At 43.6% G+C, this 21,378-nt stretch overlaps 1 protein-coding gene across 4 annotated transcripts in view; it reads left to right on the plus strand.

The window, feature by feature from the left end:
* Window positions 1-21,378, plus strand: part of AGAP2 (ArfGAP with GTPase domain, ankyrin repeat and PH domain 2) — a 147,751-nt gene that overhangs the window by 108,781 nt on the left and 17,592 nt on the right. For all 4 annotated transcript variants that reach the window (XM_020784520.3, XM_020784521.3, XM_020784517.3 and 1 more), the window contains exons 2-11: window positions 4,975-5,033; window positions 6,638-6,725; window positions 7,467-7,552; window positions 10,734-10,875; window positions 12,516-12,650; window positions 13,952-14,049; window positions 15,532-15,684; window positions 16,066-16,152; window positions 16,465-16,569; window positions 18,451-18,613. In XM_020784520.3, coding sequence (XP_020640179.3) covers window positions 4,975-5,033; window positions 6,638-6,725; window positions 7,467-7,552; window positions 10,734-10,875; window positions 12,516-12,650; window positions 13,952-14,049; window positions 15,532-15,684; window positions 16,066-16,152; window positions 16,465-16,569; window positions 18,451-18,613 — 1,116 coding nt within the window. The remainder of the gene's footprint in view (window positions 1-4,974; window positions 5,034-6,637; window positions 6,726-7,466; window positions 7,553-10,733; window positions 10,876-12,515; window positions 12,651-13,951; window positions 14,050-15,531; window positions 15,685-16,065; window positions 16,153-16,464; window positions 16,570-18,450; window positions 18,614-21,378) is intronic.

Raw genomic sequence — 21,378 nt, forward strand, 5'->3', positions numbered from 1 at the left:
TACATACATACATACATACATACATACATAATATCCACATGCTGTCCATTGAGAAAAATTAACATACATACATACATACATACATACATACATACATACATACATACATACATACATACATACATAATATCCACATGCTGTCCTTTGAGAAAAATTAACAGGTACCTAATGGGAAGAGTTTGCTAGCAGGCAAAACATTTGGATGGCATCTATTTCGGGGTTGCTATAGTAGCGGCTTTCCTGAAGTGGCAAGGGGTCAGACTAGCTACTCTCTTTCACCCTTTCCAATGTTACGGTTAAGTGTTTCTCTTAATTGTATTTTTTTTGCTCATCTTCCACATCTATCCTTCAGCTGAAGTGTGGCTAGTTGTATTGATGGAAAACATGTGCATGGCAGCATGTGTGTTACTAGCAGATCAAATACAGTACAGTATCTGTTTTTACTGTTGCATTCACCCAGACATCTAAGTCACAAAATGGGAAATGCCATCTCTGTAAAATGGATGGATAGCTCAGTGTTTTTGGTGTCTGGCTGCAGAGCCCAAAGGTTGGGACTTCTATTCCCTAGGGTATCTCCAGGGAAAAGAACCAGCCTCTGTCTGGCCTTGGGCAAGCTGGACAGTCCCAGGGCTCCCCTACAAGAAGGGAATGCTCAGCCCCTATTGAGTATTCTCTACCTAGGAAATCCTGAAAACGGTTGCCATGAGTCAGAATGGACTTGATGGGACATGATTATTAATATTATAAATTTGGTAGCTCTCTGGCAGATTTGGGGCATCCACATACAGAGAGAGAGAGAGAAGCAACAGATAGCCATGCCATAAGAAGAGGGAGTTGCCTTGAAGGGTGGGAATTATGTTTTTATGTTGATGGATGGAAAATTGACACAGTTGCGTAAGGCAGAAAGAGGAGAAAATTCAGCTAATTGCTGTGTGCTATAGAATTTGCTTAATTTGTTGGCAGGTACAGTATTTTGTGCTTCTAATGGCTGTATCAGGCAGAAGTACCATAGGCACAGATTTCTCTGTTACATGTTTATTCTGGGCGCAGTTGCACCTGTTGAATTTTTGTGACCTGTACAGATCTTAGAGGCACGGGGGGGGGCACCAGAAGGGGAAGGGGGACGGGCGCAACAGTGATAATGAGGGAGGGAGAAATGGATAGGCTACCCAGGTGGCAGTTGGAGTCGTCCCATGAAGGGGGTTGATGGGGGTAGTTCAAAGTGGGCAACAGAGCAGCCCTTTGGGCATCTGTAGCTAAAAGCCAGCATGGGCCGCTTTCCTTGCCCCTCTTTCTCTCTTGTTACCTTGGTGATGTGCAGGCTGCTGTTGCTAAGCAACTGTTCCATAGTAACACAGAGAGAGAGAGAGAGTGAGAAAAGGCATTAGCTGTGCTTTTTGTACACGGCTGTCTATATTTCCATCTGACACTCAGGTGTGTGAGGGAAGGGCTATTCTCTTTGAGAGCCTTAAAGCCAAGACCTGGGTTCAAACTGGAGGGAGTTCCCTGTCCACCGTCTCAGGAGAAATTGAAATGGATGGTTAAAGGCTTTTTCAAGTATCACTGACAAGCACTTACTCCTGTCACAAAGCCACGTGGAAACATTTTTATGTGGTATCTCGGGGTTTTGAGTGGGGGAGGGATGTAACTGAAGCCGTTTTTGGTGATCACAGTAACTTGGAAAAGACATAATCCTCAACTGCTGTTTTGAATGTTTGCTTTATTAAAAGTCCTTCCCTGAGCAAAAATGAGGCCCTTGCAATAGTTCACAATATGATCAACAAAATAATCTTTAAAAGCCCCAGAGAAATAATAAACTTGAGATACTAGGAATCTAAACTATTTTAATACTAGCAATATCTCACAGGGAGTATTAGCTCCTAGGAAGAGAAGTAAAGGGCTGGGGCTGGGGGTTGGAAATTACTTCAGAATTGCTTAGAGCCACCCAGTCAGTTCATGGCTGTAAAAGGACATTTAATCTGTTTCTTCCAGGCCCCACAAGGAATTTAATCACTGCATACGTATTCTGCAGAGTTGCATTATGTAATGGCTGCTGTCAACGGAGAGGTTTGCCCAAATTCTGTGACTTCATGGCAGTTTGATGCTGATCCAACTTGCCTAAGCAGAGTATGAAAAGTTGCCTTAGTTTGGATGGCAACTCCTGGAATCTGCTGGCCAGCACAACACTTTCCATAATCTTAACATTTCCCTCCCTGTGAGTTTGACTGTCACTCAATAAGATAGCCATTTGTTAACACCCTGCCAAGTGATGCTGATACATCATCATTAAGTACATCTGTTTCCCTTACATTTCTGATGAGGTGTAGATGGGTAATTACCTTTTTCATCAACATAGCACAGGCTTTTAACAGGTGATTAAACAATACTGGTAAACAGTGGTGGTACAGGTGCATTACAAGTGAAATGGAGCTGCGTGTTCTCCTTGGCAAATCCACATGTCGAGAATGCTTCAGATATTCTTTGGATGCTTCAATGTTTGATGAATATTTACCAAGTGTATGAAGTCTGACTTCAACACCATTTCTGTGACTTTTGACAGTAATTGATGGTTGACATTTCCCCCCTGAATATTAAATAGCTGACATACAATGGCATTAATACTGTACACACCAGTAATTCAATAGTTGTAATACTACAGGCATGCACTGGTATTTAATGTTAACATTTTACCTTTTGAGGAAAATTTCCACATTTAAATGCAAAAATCTTTCTTTTTTTAATATAAAATTTCACATCCTCCCTGTGACTGCTTAAATTTGAAATGCTGATTTATTTTAGCATTAATAAATAATAATCTTTTCAGGCCATTCTTACATCCCTATCCCTGTAGCAACTCCAGAATTGATTCTCATCACAAGAAAGCTTGCTCAGGAAACCCAAAAAGTGCAGAATACCTCAGGGGTACATGCAGTTGTTTTGGGAGCAGAGCAGCAGCCCTCCACCATCAGGGAGACCTCCACAGATGGCTGTGGTCACCACCAGAGGAGTCTTATGCAGTGATGTAGTGCAAGCTTTCCTGGCACGGTTGAAGTACTGGAAGCTTTGATTAGCAGGAATTATGATGTCTTCTGCCTTCCCTCCAAAGTCTTTCTTGTTTTCTTTGAATTTAGTCCTCTCAGTAGCTGAAAAGAAAAGGATTTTCCCAACTGGAATAAATTGTTGAAAGGCCATTCTGTTGCAATGCAACATATTTTGAATGTATTATTACAGTATATGTGGAACTGCAGGAGAGGGCTTTTTTTTTTTTTAGCTCTAATGTCTTAACTAGAATGTTCTCCCACCTTGGACATTCCACTGGGGCTAACATTGATTTCATTTTGGTGCCACATTAGAACATGGCTGGTTCACCAGAGGGTTTTGACTACAGTAGGTTGTGAAGTTTTTTGTACTATGTATGGTTTTAATAGTTTTTAATTGATAAAATTTTAAATTCCATTTTAAAAATGATTTTTAAAAAAGAAATAATGTTATGTTTATAACTACTACATTTTTTAATGTCAGTTTGTTAAATTTGCTCTGAGATCTCATGTTATAGGGTGGGATATGTTCTGGGTAAGTATGGAAGGAGCATAGTATACACACACACTTGCAAATGACAGTCCAGTTTGTAGAGACATAAACGCATGTGCAGTTATTTGTGTGAATACACACTATATGGATGTGCACAAATTCAAGGATACACGGGTGGCCATGAACATTATACACTATGTGTGTATATGTGCTTATTGGAAGACTACATAGGCACATTGAATTTGAACCATATACTGTATAGAGAAACAGACATAGAAATACTGGGGGGGGGGGCAGGTTTGACGCAGCGACACTTGTAAGTAAGCCTCTTTTCCATTTGTCCACATTGTCTAGGAGGCATACTGGTGCAGTAACCACAAGTGTGCAGAGGCAGATCACAGCAAAGAAAGATAATAGCCACATGCTTAGAGATACTCTTTTTATTAATATTTAGAATATTTAAGGAAAACAGAATGCAGGACTAAGGGTGGTCTAGATTAAGGCAGTTGTCTGTAGTTGTCTCTTTCCTTTCCTATGCTCAGTATGTTTTCTGTCCATCCGCACAACTACTGCTGTTTATTTCCCAGCCCCCAGTTCTCTGCTGCACATAATGTTCAAGATTGACAGCCTGCAGCAAACCACCCTCAGCCTCTGGGATGCCTTGAAGCTTGAGCTGTTAACTGAAATGTTAGGTGCCATTGCTGAAGAGAGTGAAATATTCCAGCTCAGTCCCTCAGCGACTTTCTCAGGATACCAGCAAGAACACCTGCTTCTAGCCTAACTTCCTGGATCCCAGGCTGCTCATGTTTGGCTTTGAACTGGCTCTTTATGCCCTGCCTGAGGCATCCCGTCGCTGTGCCACTTCTCTCGGGGACCCTGGAAGCATAGCGCTGTACATTCGCAGCTGCCTGCCCTGTTCTTCCTGCCACCCCCAAAAGAGCACAAAGAATCAAGTGTAGTGCATGGCAGAGCTGAAGGGCGGTGGGAGTTGTCCCCACAGAGCAGCGGAGGGTACGTGACAGGGGGCAGGATCCTCTTTGCTTTTCTTCTCTGTATTCCCATGCATTCCCCCAGCTGGGACCACAATAGGGTTTTTTGCTCCCCAACTTCCTGGCTCCTCAGAAAACTCAAAAGGACGGGTCTGTCAGGGTGAAGAAGAGGAGCTTGCCTTGAGTCTAATCTAGTAGACGTCTAGTGGCTAAAAAGCGTGGGATGTGAACCAACAAACTCCCAGCTGAAACGGCCCCAGCTGTAAATGTACCATATGAGCCTGGCACTACAGACAGTTCACTATTTCCTAGCTTCAGCCATCTGTGACTTAGACATAACCCTACTGGCCTGCTTTACAAGGCAGTGGAAATAAATAGTGATATAATTCTGTGAGGCATGTGTTGAACATGTCCTGGTTACCATTAATCTGTCTTTCACACTTTCTTCCCTCAGAGGCTGTTGCAAACAGCCAGGAATGGACTCTCGGCCGCTCTATCCCCGAGCTACGACTGGTAGGTGTCTCGTAACCTTTGTTAACTATTTGTAAGCTGGATGCTACAGATCTGTTCCTAACGCTGCAGGCTCCCTGGAGGCGAAGAGTTGTCCTCTAATATTTTTTTAAAGCACAATTTATATGGATAGCACTAGATAAATGGGAGAGCACATGTAGATGTGTGGTTATGCTGTTAGGCTGGGGACACCTTTTTTCTTACTACTTCATATGTTTTTGACTGGTAAGTGGAAGCCCACACACTGGTTTCTACCCCAGCCCGTCTGATGAAACTGACTGATGAACTACAGATTGGTTCCTTATTCTCAGTCTAGCTTACTTGACTGGAATTTTGTGTGGATAAAAACAAAGAGGAGGAAATGCATAACTGCCTTCAAGTCAATGGAAAAAATACGTGGCATATAAATTTCAACCGGTAAAGTAAGACAATAAATGAATAACACAAGACATGTAGTGTTTCTATAGATCATCCCATATCTACATCAGCATCCCCAGGCAACTGTCTTTAAAAAACCAGCATACCTCAAACTTTGCAAGTCACTCAGTGCAATGCAGCCAGAATAATAATTAGTTCCTCACAAGTCAGTACTGACTTACGGCAGCCCTCTCAGGGTTTGGGGATGCAAAATGCTTACAAATGGTTTATGAACCTCTCCTCCTGGTAGTGCTCTAGCACTGTGCCACTTTCCTGAGGCTGCACAGGTGGCAGGGCAGAGAATCCAATCAGCCTCATACTCTCTAGCCAAAAGAGCAGGGCAGTGGACAAGCTTTTCTCAATGAGGGTCAGTGTGGTCATAGGGTAGCAGCTGCCCTTTTGACTCCCTGACCAGCTGCAGCAGTCTGGCGGCAGCACTTCCAGGGTCACTTCTGCACTGGGATATGGAGTTAGAGGGGTGCAACCCCTTTTCATCTTGCTGGACTGGTAGTCACGGGGTGGGTCATATGTCTCAGGAGGCACCTGACTTGAGTGTAGATGGTCCACTCCCAAGGCCCCGGAGGACAAAGGGCTCCTCCATGTTATCCAAAGGGCAGAAGGTGGGGCAGCTGTTCCTCCAGCACCTCCATTGATGATGACTCCTCATCCTCTAACTCTGCCTCCTCCCAACTAGCCTCATATGCTTCCCACCTCCCCGCCAGTTGCACCTGTGCTCTCCTACCAAGGCTTCCTCTCCATTGTTATCCTCTGCCCACCAGGCACCACTGCTTAGTATCAGGCTGCCCTGCGCCCACAGTCTCCGAACTGTCTGGTGGGGACCCATGAGTGAGGTGGACAGATCAAAAAGAGTCTGTCCTTGCTTGCCTTAGGAGTCATGAGGGGCCTTTTCCCTCCTCCTTCCAAGCTTGGTGACCAGGGAAGGAAAAGAGGAAGTCCCGATATGAAATGGATTAACACTATGGCTTTGAGTCTGCAAAAGCTGAGCAGGGCTGTTAATGATTGGACCTTTTGAAAGACACTAATTGGAAGGGTGGCCATGAGTGGGAGGGAACCCGGTGGCATGGAACAAAAGCTGGGAGGACAGCAGGTTTCTAAAGCTTCTTGAGAACCAAGAGCAGAACAGGGTTGTGTTCCACTCAACAGTGGCTTCTGTTCTTTCATCTCCACAGGGCATCCTTGGGACTATCAAGAGTGGGAAATCAGCCCTTCTCCATCGCTACTTGACTGGTTCCTATTTGGGTCTGGAACCTACAGAAGGTGAGGTGCCCTCCTTCCCTGCCAGAGGTTTTTTTTTCCCCTGTTCTTAACCCCTTGCACATCCACACAGGGATCTTGCTTCCCTTTCAAAGCTCAGGTATGCAGGACGTGACAAGGGAGAAGAACAGAAGGAGCCTTTGCTTTTTGATCAGATGTGCAACAGAGGAACCTACCTGAGATCAGATCAGACCATTCAGTTATCTAGCTTGGTATTATATACTCTGATTGGTAGTGACTAACTTGGATCTCAGGACCTTTCCTAGCATCTGCTGGGATGAAACCCTTTTCACTGTAGATGCCAGGGACTGAATTTGCAAAAACAGTAGGCACTATGCCACTCTGTTACAGTGGTGTGAACATGCTACACTGTTGTCTAAGATTGTCCTCTGAGCTGCTAGTTCCCCCCTCAACTATTTTAAAGTTAAGCTGCCTGTATACTAAGGGTTGAACTGGGCATTAAGGAGACTGCATATTCTCTGCGATGAACACACATTTGCCTGAGATACACATCTCAGCAGATTTGCAAATCAAACTTTTCTTTACCTACTGGTAACCAGTTACAAAATAAAACATGCTAAATGTAAGATACAGAATTAAGGATAAGCACATACAAAAATCAAACAGATTTATTTCACTTCTTGAGGGGAGGGTTGTTTGTTCTAGATGCATGCTGAATTTATCTTCTGGTTTGACCCTGCTCAGCTCCTTCACACCCTTACTTTGTCCTTTTCTATTTTTCAGGGGGTCAATTCAAGAAGGAAGTAGTGGTTGATGGGCAGAGCCACCTCTTGCTGATTCGAGAGGAAGCAGGGCCTCCGGATGCCAAGGTAGTGCTATTTCCTTCTCTTGCACTGTCTGGGTGTGTAGAACAAACTGGTACCCACAGAAGAGAGCGCAAGTGGCCCTTTTTACTGCTAGCTTTCAGCCCCAGCAAATGAGCCACAAAGCAACATAGCTCATGTCCCCAACCTCTTTTGTAAAAGCATGCATGTTACCATGTCGAGTCCAGACAATGGTCTGCCTTGTCCACTCTCTGTCTGTCAGTGCTGCCAAAGATTCCTGGGAAAGATGGCAGAAGCAGCTGCCTCTTCATGTATGTTTCTTCTCACATCTAGTATTAACAGATACACAGCCATGGTCCAAAAATGTTGACTGTCATAGCTAGCCTAATATTCACTGATGTACCCCCTCTGCTACATTATTCCCTCGCTACACTTCACTCTCTTTCTACGAAATAGTTTGCTCATGTCTGTCCCTATCTTTATACAGAAAATACATAGTCTTGTACACAAAATATGATGACTCTGCTTTAATGAGATTTTCTCAATTGTTATTATTTTTAATTTACATCTGCGAATTAACTGGTGTAACACATCTGTGATGCTAGGACAGAGAAGAAGCAACTGCAAGTTCTAATGATCATGCGCCTGAATATTTTCACTCACTTCAAGAATCAAGGTTGTTTGTTAAAAGAATGTGTAGGTTGCGATAAATTTTCTTTTTTATTATTTGCTGCATTGCTGTGAAGGCCAACATTACCAAACTGCCGTATGTTGAATCACTTTGTAATATGCACCTCTTTAAAATGCTTCATTTTCCAGGGATGGACAGATACCTGTCATGGTGTAGTGGATAGCATGCTGGACTAGACTCAGGAGGCTTGGGTTCAAAAACTCACTGGGGGAGTGGAACTGGTAAAACCACTTGTTAAATACCACTACATCCCTTGAAAAAATCTATTTAGGTCAGTTATGCCTGTTAACTGGCAAATGTAAATTAGAAATAATAATCAAGAAAATCTCATTAAAGCAAATTTGTTGATATAAGTAGGTTCTCACTTGGTGGCAGATAATAACAATATCCATTGATGGAAGTATGGTATCAAGGACACCTAACTAGGAGGCACACAAAGAAGAAAAGAAAGACTAGATTTCAGTGCTGCTCATAATGTTTTGTTTGATTGTTTATTCAATTTTTATCCCACTCCCATTAGTGTCAAGGCACTACTCTGGGCGGGTTATGACACATATGACAAAAAATAAAAATGGAAACATTAAAAACAGCAACAGTAACACATAATTGACATATGAGTCTCTGTGGCCCTATTCAAAAAATTAATGGACCAGCGCTCCAGGCCACATCTGGTGGACTGAATGTGCTTGTACCTTCTCTACTATGTCCAAGTGGAAGACTTTATACGCACAACTTCCTGGCTCACGCAATTCTTTCCCTGTTGTAGATTCCTATTTGTAGCTGACCTGCAACGCAGGTGGTTGTAGATGCCCTGATACAGTGGTTGTGTGGTGTGTTTGCTCCTTCACAGTGCAGACTGGAGATTTAGTCTAGAAGGAGTTTGAACTGAGCATGTTGATGTTTGTGGAAGTGCTGTTTGTTTATTCAGCTCATAGGTTAGGGAACACTTAGGGTGTGATTATTTAGATTACATTTTGAAATGCCGTCTGCATGATCTGCTTCACCCTATTTGCTGCTGACCAGATGACATGTGGCAGACTGTGAAATCAAAACAACCTTGGTCCAGTGGCAGGGCTGCTCTTTCTGTTTTTCCTGGTCTGATTGGGTCAAGATGGAAGGGTCGCTTTAAAGGGTCCATTTTAAGATCACACCCTGCAAGTGACCGTTCCTTGTATGATCCATTGCAATCTTTATGTCATTTTCTGTTCTCACCTTTTGACTCTTAGAACTGTAGTATGTACTGGGAGGGATCCCACAGTTCACTGAGTCCAATGCACTGCCAAAGAGATCCATAGCTAAAACCACTCCAGAAGGACATCAAACCTCTGTTTGAAAACATACAGTGAAGAATAATCACCTACATTCTGAGGCAGTCTGTTCCATCTTTGAACACCTTTAAATGTCAAGAAGTTCTTCCTAATGTCAAGACAAAAATCTCTTGTAATTTGAATCCATTACCACAGGTCCTATGCTCCAGAGCAAGAGAAACAAGCTCCACCATCCATGTGAAAGCCCTTAAAATGTTTGAAGAGGGCTATCCTATTCCTCTTAGTCTTCTCCTCTCCAGCTAAGCACACTCAGCTCCTTCAGCTCTTGCTCACAGGGCTTCAATCCTAGACCTTCTGCCATCTTGGTGCTACTCCTATGGACACATTCTAACCTCCTGATATCCTCCTTAAACGGTGGTGCCCAAAACTGCATATATGATTTCAAGTGATGTCTGATGAAAGTGGAATACAGTGGTACTATTTCTTCCCTTGATCTGGACACAATTACTTTTGTTGATGCAACCGAGTATTGGATTTGCTTGTTTTGCTACAGCATCACAGTACTGACTCACATTTAACTTGTAGTCCACTGAGACACATGGATACTTTTTGTATGAACTACTGTCATGCCTTGTACTTGTCCATCTGGTTTTCTCTGCCTAAATGCTGAAATACATTTTTCTTTGTTGAAACTCACTTTGTTTCTTTTGGCCCTGTTTTCCAATCTGTTCTGGTTGTCTTGAATCCTGATTCTGTCCATTGACCATTAGCTACCCCTCCTAGTTTGGGGTCACCTGCAGCTTTAATGAGCATTCCCTCCATTCCCTCATCCAATCCATTTATAAACATAAGAAACAGTACAGGGCCCAGGGCAGAACACTGTGGCATACCACATGCCACTCCTTTCCAGAATGACATTAGTGAACTATCTACAAATATATTGAACAACCACATTGCCTAGCTCACTGTTTGCCAGCTTAGCCATAAGAATACTAAATCAAGAGACATTATATCCACAGCATTCCCCTTATCTACCAAGCTTGTGATTCTATCAAAAAAAAGAGAGATAAGATTCGTCTAGCGTGACTTGTTCTTGAGAAATCCATGCTGGGTCTTGGAAATCACAACAATCTTTTCTAAAAGCTCAGAATGGTATCATTCTCTTATGCTCCTGATTCTGCGAATTAATCCTGAAAGAGGTAACCACACTACCAACTGTCCATTGCTGATGTCCATCTCACTTTTATTTTTATTTTCTCCCTTGCAGTTTGCCAACTGGGCAGATGCCGTCATCTTTGTCTTCAGTCTGGAGAACGAAGCCAGTTTCCAAGAGCTGACTCAGTATTATGGGCTCCTCACCAACTACCGTGCAGTTTCAGATATGGCACTCGCACTGGTGGGCACTCAGGGTGAGTGAGAGAAGAGATATAACCTAGAGAGAGCTTACTTGAAGGACACATGGCTGGCTCCAGGGGATAGTTACTCTGAGGCCTTGGGGCCAATCGGGAGCCAATTGAGTAGAAGAGAGGAAGGTCAGTGAGGTCTCCAGAGAAGGGCACTTGCACGGCCTTTAGTCTTCAGTAGGTCTGTTGTCAACTTTTTTCGGTTTTTAGTACTGATATTTTGGGTAACAAAAGGAATGCATTTTTTTTACATGGTTGCAGTTCATACCTATTCTGGGTGTGTTGTTGGGATTTAATCTGCATCCAAGGAGTTGCTTGAGTTTAATGTGGAGTATAAATCTAGAATTTGATATAGGTAGACGAAAGGATTGGAAGTCTTTTAGCTGCACTGCTGGGTAATGGTAAAATGACTTTCAGAAAAGAAGCATATATTTTGGCTGATTTGCATGGGTCACCTGGACAGAAGACTTTTGAGTGCTCTGTTTACATCTTCTGCTCACTCTTTCCATGGTTTACTGTTCATATGAGGGGGAGGTGTAGCCACCTGCTCAGGAGACCCCCAAAATAAAAAAGTAAGTAAATAACTTTGCACTAAATAAACAAGTGCATTTGAAAATACAGCTGCCTTTGAATGTATACCCAGACAGTGGAAATCATCTCACAAATTTGCAACTATTTCAAATGTGCAGCTGTTTCATATTGTATGCTGTTGTTTCTGCTGATTATGTGAAGGTAGACATACTGTGAAGAATTCCTTTTTTAAAAAATTACTGAAAATGATTAAACCTTGTTCGGTTTCTCAGCTTTTTTCTCAGGCATTACCCATAGTGTCAAGTTTGTCTTCCAATTAAGAAGGCTTAATATCCATTCCTCCAAATGCCCAATACAGTTACAGGATATATGCATACGTACTCCCCGGGTTGTTCTGTAGAGGCAGGGCTAGAAGACTCATTTTGATCTGGGAATTTCCTTGCTCTTCAGGATTTCCCTGGGCTTTTAGCAGTGCCAGACACTGGAGTAGGGATGATACTGTCAGATAGGTCTTTGCTGGATATTCTGCCAAGTAGATTGCACAGAAGCCACAATGATGGCAGCCAGTGATTACTATGTCACCTGTGCAGCTGAGCTTCAGGTCCTGAAACAAAGGCCTGGAGAAGAATATCTAAGAAACCCTAAGAAAGTCCATAGTAAGTAGGAATCAACCTGAGGGTGCTTTTTAAAAGAAAGTAGTTTTAGAAGAGGTAGCTGTGCTAGTCTGTGCTAGCATATCAAGCAAAAGCAAAAAATAAAAAAATAAAAAAAATAAAGAAGACAAAAATTTATATATATAAAAAAAAATGGTTTTGCCTGATATTTTAAAAGAAAGGCATTTCAGAAAGCCATAAAAATTTCAGGCAAGTTTCTGTTTCCAGGATCCCCCCAGCTCTACCTTTTGAAAGAAGATATAGAATGGAACAATATAGAGATCTGATTTTGTATGAAAGAACTGAATGCAGCATGGAGATAATACAGACAGAACAAATAGTAACACTTTCACAGTAGTATTATACAGTTTACTTTAAAAAAATGTACATTTGATTTCAGTGGACTTCTCTCTCATTCAGAAATGGAGGGAGGTCTAATTTCCCTCCTCTTTATCCCTCCAGATAAAATCAGTGCCAGCAACCCCCGTGTGATTGAGGATTCCCGAGCCCGGGCTCTGTGCACAGAAATGCGCCGCTGTCTTTACTATGAGACATGTGCCACTTATGGACTCAATGTGGATCGGGTTTTCAGTGAAGGTGAATATTTTCCTGGGGTGTAATTTTGTGGGTAGGGAAGGAAGGAGTGCTGGGTTTTGTTGAGCCCATGGAGGTCGTCTTTCCTTGTGATAAATAAACACAGCTCTCCCTAGGATGTAGATGGCACATGTGCTAGGGCAGGAAAGTACATCTGTTCCTGTACGGTGGTGCGGAACATAATGAATGATGGTTGCATCTCCACATAGTGTCTGTATGTGTGTACAGTAGGGATGCAGCCATTGTGTGGGTCTGTACATATTCTGAACTACAGTTCCCCTCGTACCGGAACCATGGCTGTGCTAGCAGCAGCTAGTAGGAGTCTCAGCTCAATTTCTGCTCAGTGGAAATCTACACCCTCGCCTTTCCTTTACGCCTGCTGTATCGCAAGCATAATAGATCTTGCAAGAGAGATGTTTGTATTAGGACTGTTTGTGCATGAATGGATCTGTTGTCTTTGACATCCTTCTTCTTCTGTGCCCCCTTTTCTGTTCAAATTTCCTTTGTGAATTGCTGCAGCATTCTTGGTGTTATTTTATATTGCCGGTTTTCAATGTTTTGCTTTATTCTGAGGTGGCTGTCCATAACATGGGAAGGGTATAATTTAATTCAGAAGAGAAATGTTGAAGAAATAATAAGTGGGAGTATGCCTGTGACGAAGGCTATGTCCCTTTATCTGAAGAGTGTGCCTGCCAGCAGGCCTGTGAGAACTGAACTCAGTGTTAGTGATCAGAGAGACAGGTGAACAAGAGTAAGGCCTTCAGTGTTTTCTTCTGTATATGAGGAAGTAATATGGGCAAGCTTGTGCTACAGGTGCGTGTGTCTGTGTAGGTACTAATTTCTGGAAGAACCTCTTGTTTACTTGCCAGCATCTTCTGCAGTGACACTTGCAGGGATATTACAAGTGCTGGTCCTGTTGGAAAGGATTATAGGCTGGTCCTGTTTATATTTCAGTGGCTGTAAAAGAGGTTCAGTATGTCCAGAGTATTTCTGCTTCCTGCACTTGGATGAACAGTAAGACCCCTGTTGTAAAAGAGTCTCAAATAGAATCCTCTGACATTTGTTTGGCGGGTGTATTTGCCCGACTTCTTCCATGTACCAAATCATGGCATGATATACTTGCACTCTGTATTGCAAAGGGGCACAGGTGACTTATGAGGGAGAGGTAGCTGTTTTGGGTCTTGAATGAATCTGTAATCATGCCTCTGGCTGGCTTTATTAAAGGTATAGCTTTGTGGGGGATGGGAGAGAAGATTTGAGCAGCCACCTAACTTCTATATATTTTTTCACCCACCCTGCTCTAGTTGCTCAGAAGATTGTGAACATGAAAAAGCAGCAGCAGCTCCTTGCATCTTGCAAATCTCTGCCCAGCACGCCCAGTCACTCAGCTGTCTCCACACCGGTAAGTGGAATCTGCCTTACATACAAGCACGCAATCCTCCTTTTCCTGGCCCAGTTGCAGAGTATGGGGCTCCCTTGTGCTTGGATGTAAATAGCATGAAGGGCTTGGGATGTTAATGCATTCCACTCTCCTCCCAGAGTTTTAAAGCTCTCTGTGTAACACTGCTACCAAAGTGGGGAGGGGAGCATTAGGATCAGCCCATTGCATTAGCAGATTCTTTTCTATCACGAAGCACCATAGCACTGCGAACCTGGCTGCCCAAACCCCTCAGGTGTTCACTTGTTGCATAAAAAAATGGAATAGACTGGAGAGGAGTGCTGTTGCATGTTCTGCAGCATTGCAAAATAGCCTTGAAGTAAGGAACTCAGATCATGCAGGACAGCTGCGTGTAGTGGCAAGTTGTCGTGTTTTGCAAAGAGAAGATGGTTGCCGTCGTATCAGAGGTTGGAGGTGAGGGGCAAAGTTGGGTGGTCTCTCCAATTTTGCACCAAAATGCCTTCCATTCTTTGTGGTGGACTCTCAAACAATCTCAGTGTATGCTGGCATAAATAAAAGTATGCTTGGCCCATGCAGAATGCTTGCCTGCAGGGTCCTTCATCTGCTACTTTTGCTTCTGCTTGCTGTTGGCAGATAGAAAGAATACCACAAACAGCAAGAGATGCAGTGTGGGTGAACTGTTTGCATGAGATGATATACATTTATATGAAGAGCTGAACTGAAAGAAGAGACTGCAGCCGCATGTACATGGTGTAGCCATGTACGTATACTGTAGTGCCTGGCTTCTGCCATAAGGTGGCACCAGATAAAAAGAGAAAATGCTATGTACTTCATTGCTGTTATTTTCACATAGAAGGTGGGATGTACCCCATTGTTTCAGATGTTTGATCCTGCTCTGGCTGGTAACACTAACTGCTTACTAGGAGCTTCTCTGGAGACTGAGTGGCAGAACAGGATTCCCTCTGTCCCACAGAGACCAGGCCTTTCCCTTCTTGGGCACAATGGCATTTTGTTAAATACAGAGGTCCTTACTCTCTCATCTACTTCAGACTAGCAACTGCAGCTAAGGATCACATAATGCAGTGTCGCACATCAGTGGCTCATGATGAGTTCTTAGAGTTCCAACATCATAAAGCCCATCAAAAGCCAACTGAGGCCAGATCTCACAAAAAGAAAATGGGATATAGCATTTAGACTAGAGATGTGAGATCGTGTGATTGAACATTTCTATGTTAAAAGCAAGCAAATAATTTCCTGGCCTCGTTAAACTAGAAATCAAGAAGATAGGTTCTCCTGCTAGTTTTCTATACATGCTAATTTTCTTTTCTCTTGTGCTGTACAATTCAAGCAAGCCACAGGCTACTCACTATTTACAGTATGAGTTTGTATAGCCAGTGAACAACCTGAATGATCCATCGCCTGTCAGGACTGTGTCTTTTCCTTGGACAAAGGCCTGGCCTAAGTCTCCCTGGACTCTTTTTTCAGGCAAGCAACGGTGGGCATACAAGTGACTACTCCTCATCTCTGCCTTCCACGCCGAACATCAGCCACCGGGAGCTGCGCGGTGAAGCTGTAGCCATCATCGGCACACCAAGCTCCTTGCATCGTGGGACCAAGCGGCGGACGAGCCTCTTTGCCGTGAGTTCTTTGGGAGTCCGTCAGGGTTGGAGAAGAGGAAATCTACGAATAAATGGTCCTATGTCCTGACTAAAATGGCCCTCTGCTATTATTGGGCAGAAAACCAAACCCAACAATTGTGAGGCAGCTTAGCTAGATCTATTCCAGCTATTTTTTGTATACAACAAAACCCACAAGGGTAGGAAACACTAGCATTGTACTAAAGTCAGAGGGTTTTTTTGCCCATCTCTCCACCCCCCCCAATACAATTTGTCTCACGGCTCCCAAGAACATTCTCTTCCTGCTGCTCTTCAATTCTTTTAGGGTAGAGAACATTACAGAATGGCAGAATGCATTTTTTCTTATGCAGAAGGATGAAACTGTTTCTCTGTCTCTTCCTAGAACCGCAGAGGAAGTGACACAGAGAAGCGGAGCTTGGACAGCAGAGGTGACAACACTGGAAGTGGACGTGCCATACCCATCAAACAAGTGAGCTTGCAAGCTTAGTGTGGTCTCTCTTTTGTCAGTTCTGTTCACTTTCTGTGCAGGGCTGGATGAGGGCACTTTGCTGCTTGAGGCAGATCAGCAAATATTTATTTTGCCACCCCCCACAACTCAAGATGTATACTAACCAAGGCCAGCCAAGTTATTTTATATGATTGCACAAGCACCTCTCATCTGGCATTAAAAATAAAAAACAACAATTTGTTGCCCATTTATGACACCACAAATCAGCTGCTGTGCTTTCTGAGAAAATCCGTACCAGCCTCCTAACAAACCCTGCCTTGCCTCTGTCACTAGAGCTTCTTGCTAAAACGAAGCGGCAACTCCCTGAACAAGGAGTGGAAGAAGAAATACGTGACTCTGTCCAGTAATGGACTTCTCTTCTATCACCCCAGCATTAATGTAAGTACACCGTCCACAAAGCAGTATGTGACAGATGTTCCTGGTTGGTCCTGGCTGGATGCTTTACAAAAGAAGAAAGACATGTGGTTTTCAGGTAGAGCAGCTTTGGAAGAGAGGGCATGGCTCTTGCGATGAACTGGCTTTTCATATCCAACAGGAAGGAGGCAGCCCTGAGGTGCTCTTTGCTCCCGGAGAGTTTGTGCCATTCCTGTGGCATGTAGCAAAAATGATTGTGGCAAATGGCATTGAGTTTCTCTAGAGTCTTTACTGTTTCTCCTGTTGAAGTGCATGCTTTTTTTTTGCCTTTCAGCTGTTCTGGACTATAAATCCCACTTTCTCCAGCCAGCATGGCCACAGGTGTAGGCAAAAAGCCAGGATTTCACCATCATTGTCCAGAGAATGAAAGTCACTATCATAGATGATTAGTTTCCTTTTAACCTGGGGATGGAAACCGCACAGCCTATCAGATATTGTTGCATTTCTAAGTACATCATTCTTCACCCTTGCCTGTGCTGGCAAAACATAGTACAGTGGTGCCTCGCTTAACGAGCGCCTCGCTGAGCGATGAAATCGCTTAACAAGGGGCTTTGGGCCATCGCTGGAGCATTCGCTCAGCGATGGCCCCTATGGCGTTTTTTTCGCTTTGCGATATTCGCTAAGCGATTCGCTTAGTGAATATCGCATAATGAAGCGGGGGAAAACAGCTGATCGGCGGTTCCAAAATGGCCGCCAGAAGGTCCGCGCCGCATTTTCGCGCCCTGCCCTCGCTTACCGAGGGCGCGAAAATGGCGGCGCTATGGAGGAACATCGCTTAACAGTGAGTTTTAAAGCCATAGGAACGCATTGAACGAAGTTCAATGCGTTTCTATGGCTTTTTAAATTCCGTTGTACCACTGTAAGAGCTGCGAGATTTCCTCTCCTTCCCAAACAAACTTGAAACGTCCCATCACTTGCATCATTGTGGCCTCCATTCTTTTCATATATGCATAGGAAAGGCAGAACATGTACAATTATTTTGGGACTGTAGCTTCCAATATAATTCAGCTAGCATGGCCATCCTCGGAGATGAGATTCAGAAATCAGCCACAATTATGAATCAAGGAAGAATAATTCAATGACACCTTTATTTGCTGTCTTGTGAGGAAGAGCAAGCAACTCCCTCAATAAAAGAACAAAAAGTTATCCTCAAAAGCACACCTTTTCTAATTTTTATACCCCAGTTATGAAGACTTAGCAAACAGCTGAAATAGCTTTCCCTATAGTTTTATTATATCACGTAGTCCTGAAACCTCTACAAGCAACAAACACTGCTAGAATGCTCAACTCTCTTGCTTACCTCCTTATCCCTTTCTCTCTACATGCAGCATGAGGACTTATAAAATGGTGATCAGTCCCCACAACAAAATCCATGAGGTTTTCTAGGCTCTGAAAGGGGAGCAGATTCTAGACAATCTTTGCTCATAAAGATGCTAATAAGCATAATTTCATACTTAGTGTGAGATCAGACAGAGACATCATACGGAATTGCTCTGGAAAAGATCTCTTCCAGAGGGTGATCTTAAAAGGGACCCTTTCAAGCAACCCTTCCATCCAGTCCTGATTGTCTCAGCCTGCTCCAAAAAAAAAAAAAAAGAGAGAGAGAACAGCCCTGTCACTGGACCAAAAAAGGTTCAGACAGGGCACAGTTGAGCAGATTTGCTATCTACGTTATGTTGTCTGGTCATTGGGAAATAGAGTGAACGAGATGGTGCTGTCGGTGCTCCAAAATGCAATCTCAAACCCCACCTGATTACACCCTAAGAAAGCTATAGTGAACAAGCGTGGTCATGGAATGCCTAAAGTGCCTTGGTTTTCCCTTGCCTGTTCCTCTTGCCTTTCCAGGATTATATCCATAGTACTCATGGGAAAGAAATGGACTTACTCCGTACCACCGTCAAGGTGCCTGGCAAACGGCCACCAAGAGCCATCTCAGCCTGTGGCGCCTCCTCAAGCATCAATGGTTTGGTTAAAGATGTGAGCACCGTTGGAGTTGGGGACACCAGCAGTAAGTGTCTTGTGCCTATGTCCAGAGAAAAACAGAGGATGTATGCAGGAGAACTGTGATGAGATCTCCTGGCAATTTTAAAAAGACCAGTTTTAAAGCTGTTTTAAAGATTTTTGGCAGGTGCTTATTTTTTTTCAAGATGCTGGTATGAACAAGCAGGGGGGAAATCATTCTAGTGATGTATCGGGGGATCCAAAAATTAATAAATAAATAAATCCTTACTCTTTGGACAACCCCCTAAATGGAAAAGCATCAGTCACACCACTGGTATATTTATTTCCCCTCAATGTTGAAACCAATGGGAAGGTTGTTTTTTGGTCTTGTTTTTTATCTTGGCTAGTATGAACACAAAATGTGAATTAAGAAGTGGTAGTTCTTTTGCCATGATCACCACTCCCCCCCCCAATACCTTCTGATCTCTCTGTCCATGTTTTGCTGAATTTGTTTTGTAGTAACCTCTGAGGAAGAGCTAGTTGATTAGGCATAAAGAAGACCCGAGGGTGTTTTACAAAATAGATTGAATTTATTTTAACACTTGCGGGGTTCACTTGTATTTTCTCACATTATATATTTTTTCATGTTGGAACTAAGCAAAGCTGAAGGCAGAGTGGGAAGGAGCTGAAACTGAGAAAATAATATGGAAGAAAACCTTTCCTCTTCTCTCATCCATTCATCATGCACCCAACCGGGGGATCTTCTGTGGCTGCCCAAGAATATCCTGCATATCATATGTATTTTGGCTGCCAGCTGGCTCAGGAATAGCAAAATGACACGGTCAGCTTTCTTGACCCCCCGAATCAGCTCTCATATCTTTGTAATGAATACAATCCTTAGCAGAACTTAGTGTAGTCAATCCAATGTGTCAGTTCCTGGTACGTTTATACCTGAATGATCCTTACAGCCTCAAGTTGTCTTTTCATGTGTGTTTGTGATCATGGAAGGTGTCGTTCCAGTTCTTGCTAGTGCTGTGGTGATATTGCCATGCAGAATGGCCCATTGGGATACTAGGTTGTATCAGGAGCATCAGTGGGTCCATTTGCTTGGACATTAAAGAAAAGAATTAAAATGGTGACGAATCTTAATGTTTCTCATCCCAAAGTTCTACTGAGGAATTAAAAGTGTAGGGTCCAGATCTTTTCTTTGTCCTCACAGTACCCACACATAAATCTTATATTCAAAGCATGAATTAATTTGGCCTGGGGTGATGACATTCACTAAGGCAGCACCACAGGTGTTGTGCATTCCCTCCCTCCACCCCACCCCTGGCTGCCCAACTCACAAGCATCTGCGCGCTGCCTGGGTCGTCCTCCTTTGCCAGCTGCCCAGTCCAAGAAGGAGCTCTGGCTTTCCTGCCTCCTCTGGCAGCCAACCACTCAATGGCTCAACAGGGAGAATCACCGTTCCACCTCCTCTGAGTGGTCGGCTGCTGGAAGAGGTGGGGAAGGGAAGCTCAAGCTCCTTCCTGGCCTGGACAGCCAGTGAAAGAGTGGCCTGAGCGGCGTGCAGAGGCTTGTGAGTGGGGCGGCTTTCTGAGAGGTGGGGGGGAGGGAATGTGTGGCACCTGTGTTGCCACACTGACAAATTTTGTTACTCCAGGCAGAATTAATTCGTGCCCATCTCTAAGCCAAAGGTTGGGCTGAGAGAAGGTATCTGGCCCAGAGTCTCTCAATAGTCTGGACTCCTTGACCGAATGGAACTTCGGTTTGTTCCACTTGTGTCCTTCCTAACAAGGTTGGGCCTTGTGATCCTTCTGGTTCACGTGGTCAGCAGAAGATCAGTGGTTGTCACTGCATTCTGAGGCCCTTCTGTGCGAAAGTGCTAGTGGGACCAAAGACGCTTGGAGATCTGCCAAAGAAGGGATGCTCTAGGCTGCTCATGCCCGCATAATTAGTGCTTGTTCATTCACACTGTTATACGTTGTGTTTCCTTCACTGTCAGTTCTCTATGAAATTACAGACATTCACGAAAGACCTGGGGGAAGGGTTCTCACATTCTTCTCTCTCCTCCCTCACCTCACTTTGCCCTCCAGTATGGATATGGTTGCACTTTGATACAACTTTAAGAAGTAACAGCCAAGAAAGGTGTTAACGGAAAGAATTTACAAAAAACAACAGATGGTGTTTTTTAAACTAAGGGCTTCAAACATGACACATTCTCCACGAGAAAAGCATTTCCATCTGGGGTGGCGAGTGGGAAAGAGAGAGAAACCCACATATTGTTCGAGGATTGAATGTGCATCAGCCTCAGTGCATTTACGCATGCAGGCAAGTCACAATTAACTGGTTTATGTGTATTATGTGTGTGTGCTCTGTGCCATCAAGTTGGAAACAATTGATAGCAGCTCTAATAGGGCTTTCAAGGTAAGTGAAGCATTTAAGTAGTGGTTTTACCAGTTCCACCCCCCCCCCCAGTGAGTTTCCATTGCCAACTGGGCTGAATCCTCGTCCATCGCTCTATCTGCTACACCAGTGGTCCTCAACCTTGGGCCTCCAGATGTTATTGAACTACAACTCCCAGAAGCCTTCACCACTACTTCTGCTGGCCAGGATTTCTGGAAATTGAAGTCCAAGAACATCTGGAGGCCCAAAGTTGGGGACCACTGCGCTACACCACACCTAGGTATCATACTACATATGTACAACCAGAAAAATATATATGTTTAATTATAATTATTGTAGATGATAATTTATTCCCATCACTTTTTCCTTAAATAGTTTCCATGCAGAACATCTGAAGTGGCCCCTGATACATAAATATGCTCTGCT

The sequence above is a fragment of the Pogona vitticeps genome, chromosome 2 (assembly GCF_051106095.1).
Source record: "Pogona vitticeps strain Pit_001003342236 chromosome 2, PviZW2.1, whole genome shotgun sequence".
NCBI lineage: Eukaryota > Metazoa > Chordata > Lepidosauria > Squamata > Agamidae > Pogona > Pogona vitticeps.